The sequence below is a fragment of the Coptis chinensis genome, chromosome 2 (assembly GCF_015680905.1).
Source record: "Coptis chinensis isolate HL-2020 chromosome 2, ASM1568090v1, whole genome shotgun sequence".
In the NCBI taxonomy this organism is placed as follows: Eukaryota; Viridiplantae; Streptophyta; class Magnoliopsida; order Ranunculales; family Ranunculaceae; genus Coptis; species Coptis chinensis.
This window is the reverse complement of record NC_141457.1, coordinates 90,409,715-90,418,567: the sequence shown is the minus strand read 5'-3', so window position 1 is coordinate 90,418,567 and position 8,853 is coordinate 90,409,715. Positions and strand designations below refer to the sequence as shown.

Genomic DNA, 8,853 nt, shown 5'->3' with positions numbered 1-8,853 from the left:
ATGTTGTAGTGCAAGAAAAGCAGGTTCGTAGGCTTTGGAACTAGTTGGAGTAGCAGGTTCATATAACCAACTCCTAACTATAAACTCCAAATCCGGAACTCAACTACTAGGCTCGGAGCTCTAACTACTACTCCGAACCTAAACATGTTTTTATGTTGTTTAAGTCAATAAAGGATACCTATTTGATTTGGGAAACATGGGGCTTCTAGAAGAGTCAAGATGAGACTTAACAAGAGATGGTCTCCTAGTTAAACACTAATTGGGAAACCTCATCTATTCTTATAAATAGAATAGTTGAACTACGCTTTGAGTTTGATTCCTATTCACAGGATACGTAGTCTGCCATTAAAGAACGTGGTTCAACTCATCATCTTCTACATCTCTTCTTCTTTTTTATCCAATACTTCTCATTGTTCTTTGATCATCAACAAAATAAATATTTGTGTTTCTAGATTAGGAAAAATCATCACACAGTTGTTGTTATCAAAGTAAAAGAGATCTCTGAGCAGGAAGGGTTTGTCACCATGAGAAAGCCAAGGATATGAGAAAAGAGAAATAGAAGAGCCATCTCCAACTGACCACATGATGTTATTTTGGACAACATGGTTAATTGAGAACAAGACAAAGAACTATGGCTACAGTTGTGCGCTCGACTAAGATTTCCCCGCGACATCAATTCCTGATTGTGCATATGGTCAGTGGTCTTGGCCAATCCTACCAAATCGTTATGTGAAACATTATACCCAGTACAGAGAACTTGAACTTGAAATGTGTGCAACTTATGATATGCTGTTAACTTATCCTGGAAAATGAGCTTTGATTTGAGGAAACAAAACCACACGGACAGACAGATCTGCAATGGTCTGAGGATAGAACATATCTACTGTTTCATTGGTGCATTTTGCCTAAGAATAAGGATTCTTAAAAGGTAAAACTACAAGTTTCCCTTATTGCCCACAGGCCACAGTGAAATTGCGTGCTAAACAAGATAAGAAAAGCTGAATCTCTTAATGACTTAATGAACTAGTACATACAATTGGATAAGAAAAAAAAAGTTTAACTCGATCTCAACAAGTAATCCTTTCATTTTCACTGGTTAATGATGAGTAAATAATCTCATTGGATTTCGGAAAATGTCAGAGCCCGCACATTAATGCAGGTCGTTTAATGTCACTGTCTAATCCCACGTCATCATCTACCTTATAAATCCCTTTTCCCTTTCAACAAAACCATCCTCCTTACTACAGCTATACATCGATAAAAAAAAAATCCTAATTCCTAGTTTTCATGGATAGCTAGCCCTAAAGCCTGGTTGTCAATTTTCCCATGTTTTTTTATGAATGGCAAAGTCTAAAAACTCTAAACCTACTCACTTCTTAGACAATTCTAAGGAATTTCAGTTTCTTAATATAAATTCACAGATTCCAGTTTATGATCATTCTAATGTCACTGCAATAATTAGTAAGGTCTTTATGGATAACAAGCCTAGAGTAAACTATTGCACTTTACGTGATCAACAAACTGTTCATGAAAAGTACATTTCTCCTCATTTCGAAGTGGACTCTAACACCATTTTTAATGAGAAAAAAGAGCATTGGGAGAATACTAGTAAGACTTTGGCAAAAGGGTATTCGAGTTCTAGAGAAGTCGATGATGTATTGTCGAGCTTTGTGGTGTTTCTAGCTGGTCTAATGATTAGAGCAATGAGTTTTCAAATGAATGTATTCATTAGCTTTTTCACATTTCCTGTTTGGTTAATGTACTATTCATTTATGTTTGTTTTCGATCCTTTTAGTATTTTGAAATGGGTTCAAAACCGTACTCTAGGTGTGTTTTTCGCCGGGTGGTATTGTTTCTGTGAGAGTGTTTCTCTGCCTTTGAAAGGACAGAAATCAGTTTTGAAGTTGGTGGTGAGGTTTTGTTGGGGACTTTTCTGGTCAGCTTATGTGTGTTTCTTGTTGTTTGGTTTGCTAGTATTGGGATTTGTTATAGGTGGTGTTACAATGTGCTACCTTGTTGAAGAACCGATTCACATAACAGAGAACCTGAACTTCGATTATACCAAGAGTAATCCAGTTGCTTTAGTCCCTATCATGTCTTGCCCAAGCGTGTCATGTGGCTTGAACTGTAAAGAGAATATTGAACTTGAAAAATATGTAGGATCGCGTGTTATTGCTCCTAATCAGAATTTGAATCTTGCTATTTCATTGAAGTTGCCGGAGTCAGATTACAATCAGAAGCTTGGAGTCTTCCAGGTATATCCATTTGCTTCACCTTAAAAAATGTTAGATGTTTTACGTTCTATGTGTAGTGATTCTGTTGTCTGCCTGTAGATCTAAGTTTTATGTGCTTATGTTAGTTTCGCTTTCTTGCTGCATTCCATCATGTTGGGAACAGCTTTCCTTGGAAAGACTGCAAAGGACCCTTCTCAAAACTTTGGTTCTTTGATCCATAATTGTACACCATGCTTGTTCATTATATATGTGTGTCTGACGTAATGACTTATCGACCAATGTTGTGTGTATAGGTTAAGGTGGACCTCTTATCGACTGATGGTGAAGTTACTGCCAGTCCAAGCTATCCATGTATGCTTCAGTTCAAAAACCAGCTTATCCGCTACACTGAGACCTTCCTTAGGAGTTTTCCACTCCTCGCAGGTTATTCATCGGAATCTCAAATTATCAGCGTAAAAATGAAAGGTTTCACTGAAGGGAACGAGCCAACTTCCTGCTTAAAGGTGATTCTTGAACAACGAGCAGAATACAGAGCTGGCAGTGGCATACCTGAAATTTATGCGGCATCTCTTGTACTTGAATCTGAACTCCCCCTAGTTAAAAAGATTCTTTGGTACTGGAGGAAGACTATATTCATTTGGATCAGCATGGCGTCCTTTATGATGGAGTTGATGTTCATTCTAGTCTGTTGTAGACCAGTCATTATTCCAAGATCAAGGGCCATATATAGCCTTGGTAAGAGAATCAGTTGTCAAAACGATATTGCCCTTATTAAAAACAGCTGAAACTAGAGGTGATCTGCTTACTTGGGAATAATACAGAGGAAGAATAACTTGTTCTTTGCTGAGTTCTACTGTGTCAAGTGCAGGCACCGCAACTTCAATACTACTGTATAATCTCATTTTTTATATTGGTTTCAGAATCTGTATTTGTATTGATACCCGAATAAGTAATGGAGGAAGTCTTCGAAGAGTGAAAAAGAGTAGTAATTTTGCATTTAACATCGATTCTTGATTTATTTACTTTTTGTTTTATGAACTTAGGTGGTAGGGTATAAGATTTATTATTATTTTTCCCCCGCCTTGATGAAGAACACAATGCAAAGAGGAAAACTTGTATTAATGCTGTAGGACAATTACAAAAAGCATGCGAACAAGAAGAAGCTTCCAAATGATGAATACCGCTTAAAATTCAGAAAACTATTTCTTAAGAAGAAAATATAGGAATAGATATCAAAGTAGAGCTTTAAGGCTCAAAAAACTAAAAGACAACTTTTCAAAAGAGTGGACAAGGAAAGGATCTACTTCAGCAACAAGCTAGAGGCTATTACTAAAAGATATAGCTCTCGAGTGTAAGCCAAAATCCTGAAGATGCTATTGGAAAATATATTCTTATAATGAACCACCAACTTCATGAAAGCAATGGAGATGGCGGTCACTCTCCTGGCCATGTCATGATCTCAAAATAAATAAATTGAAAAAGGATTGGATGATTGAAGACACGAACTCAAATTCAGAACATCTCAAATCATTAGAAGCTGCCCAAACAGCATAGGGCTCGACGTATACTTTTAACATCTGGAGGGGATTCAGATCACCTTATTATCATATGACGTGTGCACCATACCTCGTGAGAAAAGTACAATAGTACCATGGGTGATTTGTGCTTGTAGCCGAACATTTTAAATGCTATAAGCTTAAGAGAGTAATATATTATAGTTGAATGTGCAGGGGAAAATTTGATGCACCGTGATAATCCTCCATAGACACCTCGAACAATGGTGACAGTGGTTTATATCATGGCAAGGAAGTGAAGTTTCCATCAGTTGCTGCTGTGCTAAGTTGAGTGTGAGTTATGCTTTTAGTAGTCTTCCTAGTCCCTGCGAGATTGCCTTCTTTTTTTGTGTTGGCCCTGCCTCCACCTGTCCTTCATGGCCTCTGAGGATTACAGCAAGGCCGAGCCTCTTCTCTTATAAAATAGAGCCTCAAAAGGCTCAAATGTAGGTAGGTCAACTTTGCCAGACCATACTTATTACTTAACCTACACCAATCTCATTCACTACCAAAGGTTTCTTTCTACTTGGCAAGGCACTTCATCAAATAGCTAGTTAGTCATCGTATAGATCAACTAACAAAGCAAATTTACTAACTCATGCAGATATGCATATATAGCTTCCAATAACCACATTTTATTAGTCAGACTACTCCAAGTTCAATTACCGGCATGTTAGACTCAGGCATCAACAATAAGAAAAATGTATAGGAAATTCATCAATTGTCGGCTTTAAGGTATATATGAACCACAACAATGAGGTATTATTTCTTTTTATATTCAGCCACTACACCAATTTGGTGCATAATCTGGTAGCAAATGACAGCTTTTGGATCTTTTAACTGCCGCTTCATCTGGCTCGTAATTTTTTTTTTACTGAAATCACGGGCCTCCTCCTAGTTGGGTCTAATGAAATGAAAGGAGGTCGATTATCTAAAGAAAAGAAGATTGCACTAAAATAGAATTTTCAAGATGGCATTAGTACTCTAGAGTCTAGACAAACATAATCACGCCCTCTTGAGTATTGAGTATTATATAATTAGGTCATACTAAAGTTAAATTAGATTTACATGTAATACGTTCCATAGCGAAATAGGAAACCACGTGCCTATTTTGAATTGCACTTCCGTTGGGAGAGTTGTATTAAAATAGAAAACCATGTGGGAGAGTTATTATAATTGGAAGAAGATCCATATGGCATTATATTAATCTCTACTGGGAAAGCTAATTAAATATTTTCCGCCTCTTAGTTTGCAATTGATGGATTCTTATGAGAGAAAGCCACCTAAGAGAGAGAAAATACTATCTCTCATAATAGAGTGCCACCTAAAAGGGAGAAAAATTTCTCCTAGAGGTCTCTACTTTAATATATAGATAGTAGATTTGCAATATTTAATGAAAGTTTGTGTACTATAGGGGATTTTGGGAATGTATGTGTAAATATATAGCCGCTCTCGAAGACGCTCTTAAACATAGAGCTTGTCTACTCGCGCTTGTCTAGTATTTAATGAAAGTTTGTGTACAAGATGGGAAATTAGGGTCTCCCAAAAATACACACAAAAAAAAACACGGTCAATCCAAGTTAATTTTTGTGAAATATAATTGACTAAGATCAGTTTAAACTTACACCCCAAATTTCCACAAATTTTAAAATAGGGAATTATCCAAGATATAATTATCTCAATCGTCATCCTATTCAATCATCTGAAACCCCAGGATGAAACGAAACCCTAATAACATATTATCAACCATGATATTAAAATATGAGATCAAATTTAAAACCAAAATAAACAATCATTCAATCACATTATTAAATTACAAAGAAACTAACCAACTCTATTACACCTGTCTCAAAACAAAAACCAATATCACAGGATTAGGAAAACTTAAAGATTAAGACTCTAAAGAGCAAATCTAAATCAAGGACCGTGTCCTCATCCACTCTGGCCTTTTCCACCATCTATGTTTCCAAGAACACACATCCATCCTTGCAAAACAAAACAAACATAGAAGCTACCAAATTAGAAAAAATTGAATTTGATGATATGAGTAAGACTAAATTTAAAAACAATATATTCAATATTTCAAATAAAGGAATATACTATTACAATCATTTCAACTTGGAAGACAAGTTAGTTCCATTTTCTCAAAACGGCATGTAGTTTCTTCCCAAGTAAGATTTCACCCCCAATATACAATTTCAAGAATCTCATATAACAGTACTCATCTTTCCCACTTTCCAAAATAACTCACAATATAAATACCCACTTATTAAATGCACATATGATAACCTAATTAAATATGAGTTTGATACACCTTACCTTTAAGCCAACACATCGTAGTTTGAAGAAAGGGGGTAGGATATTTACGTCCCCTCAATTTTAAGGCATAAAAGATTAATAGATCTTACCCTACAGCGCAAAACAAAGTTAGACATCACAATAAAATGATTTATCTCATAAGAAATAATCAAATTTCCATTCATAATCAAACCTCATTTAAGACATTTAAGTCTAATTGATATAACAATGGTTGGTAGTCCCAAGATATTCGGGAATACCACTTATCATAATACATATATCAAGGTTAGTCATTCACATGACAACATTATGTTAGAAATCATGGCAAAATCAAATAAAAATTTAAATAAATCACAATGAACAAATAGATGAAAAACGTGAACCCAGTTTATGCAATAAAGTTTCTGCATGCATAACCATAGATCTCAGACTATCACAAGTCATTAATATTTTTGTAATAACATATCAAGTTATAGTCATGCATTTCACAATCACATAAAATATCACAAACATTTACTAATATTATTCACAGTCACACTTCACATCCATAACATCACACAAATTCGCATACTTTTAGTTCATTCAATTCCACAATGTATCTTGTTTATTAATCACTTATTTACTGACCTCATCTTTAGTTCCTACTCCACGATTTACACTTCACACATTTGCCAAATCACACATACATCGCGATTGTGCCTCTCTCACACCGAAAGTACCACTACAAAACATATGTCCCTAAAAGCTTGGGATATCGCCTCTTGAGGGCTGGGAACATATTTACATCTTGCAAACTCGTAATTTGTGAGTCACAACCATCCCCTGGGCTTTCCATGCGCATAATCACAGCCTCTTATTGGCATTCAATATCTTAGGTCATTCATGGCACATTCAATGAATACCTTGGGTCATTCCTCGCCCATTCAAGGAATACCCATCATACACTAACATGTCATTCATGACACATTCAATGAATATCTTGGGTCATTCCGCCACATTCAAGGAATACCCATCATCCACTAACAAGTCATTCATGGCACATTCAATGAATACCTGGGGTCATTCCCGCCACATTGAAGGAATACCCAACATAACACTAACAGGTCATTCATGGCACATTCAATGAATACCTTATTATCACATGACATCTCAAGTCATAATATATCATTACCAAATCCCGAGGCGTGGAGAGTTCTCAAGGTGTGGTCGACTCGTTGAAATATTATTCTCAGCTCACTTATCATTGTACTAGCATTAATCATACACAACAATTGATCACACGTGCATAGTTATTTTCACACATCAATGCAAATCAATCACACATTTAAATATTATTGAAGTTGGAGATGCAACTCGGAATAATGGTCATCAATCAAATACAATTCAAACAACCACTACTACACCATAACGGGGTTTCTTTTTATTTTGCAGCGTTTGTCAAAAAACCGTTGTGAATAATCATTTTTATAAACGCTTTTAAGTGTTGCAAATATAGCGATGGGTAAGTGTTGGAAATTTTGCAATGGTAAATAAGGCGTTACAAAAAAAATTTGCAAAATTGCAAACTAAGGCTATCACGTGGCAAAAGCAAATTTGTCACCATTTGCCATGCAATTTTTGTAATCGCAATGAACACCAATATCACAAATAATTAGATGGCAAATTCAAAAAAATTACCAACTAATTTGTTTTGTTGATAGGGCATGGTAAATATCATTTGCATCCATTTGCAAACTGTTTGATTGTCCAAATTTGTCTAGAGGCTAGGACCAAATATTTCATTTTTTTTGTTTTTAAAATATTTAAGATTTAAAAATGATAGCTACTCTTATTTGTAAATTTATTTTATTTGTATATGGTTTTATTTTCATTATTTTTCCCAAAAGTTTAAAAATAATAATTTCAAAGTTTTTTTGTTTTCAAACTCAATGAAATATAAGAAAAAGCAAAAAAATAAAAAAAAAAAATATATATATATATATATATATATATATATATATATAAACAAGATAGTCCTTCTCGTTCGATCTAACTTCTCAACAATCTACCAACGATAACAGTTACACAATACTAAATAATTTTTGGGCTTTTTATGTACTATTGTAGAAATAAAAATTTAAATAAGAAATAGTCCTTTTAAAGACATTGAATAATTTTTTCTTTTTATATTTAAAATAGGTACTAAAAACATATTCAACCATATAGTTTTATCCATTAACACCATTGTTACATAATAAAATACCAATGAATGAAGGATCTTGGTGGATTTGAACCACCACCACCTTGGGATACATGAAAATGCAAAAGTGCTCTACCATTTGAGCTAAAGATCCGTTATGTGGTAATTTACTAGTTTGCTTATCTACTAGTTGCAACTATTGCAACACCAAAGGGTTTCCATTATGACACTCCACTAATAGAGATTGGAAGAGATCCAACACACATTAAAGAAAGCCAAGGACAAATAAATAATAAAGAATTAGTGCCACCTAAAGCACCCAAAACACTCCACCCAACAACAACAATATATAGAGACCAGATTTGCAAGCACACATGAAACACACTCCACCAAAAATCACATCAGACACACACACACACACACATACTACCTAGTAAAACTTGAAAGTTTACACCAGATGGAAAAACTCTTCACCACTCCTCCACAAAACAAAAAGTGCGGTCAATCCAAGGTATTATACTAAGTACTCTTATCCGTCTTATTTACCATTAACTAGGCGTCTGGGGGAATCAAATTGCACACCGCCAAA

General features: G+C 34.9%; 1 protein-coding gene across 1 annotated transcript; it reads left to right on the top strand.

Annotated features, from left to right (window-relative positions):
• Positions 1-1,424: 1,424 nt before the first annotated feature.
• On the top strand, positions 1,425-3,204 carry LOC147518836 (seipin-2-like). Its single transcript, XM_086594806.1, has 2 exons — positions 1,425-2,255; positions 2,528-3,204. Exons 1-2 carry the CDS (start codon positions 1,473-1,475, stop codon positions 3,017-3,019), a joined length of 1,275 nt encoding a protein of 424 aa, XP_086450932.1. The 5' UTR covers positions 1,425-1,472; the 3' UTR covers positions 3,020-3,204.
• The last annotated feature ends 5,649 nt before the right edge of the window (positions 3,205-8,853 follow it).

Excerpts from the sequence above, each read along its gene's own strand:
- LOC147518836 (XM_086594806.1), top strand. The coding sequence starts at position 1,473 with ATGGATAACAAGCCTAGAGTAAACTATTGCACTTTACGTGATCAACAA. Across the intron at positions 2,256-2,527 it reads AGAAGCTTGGAGTCTTCCAG|GTTAAGGTGGACCTCTTATC; the intron begins GTATATCCATTT and ends TTGTGTGTATAG.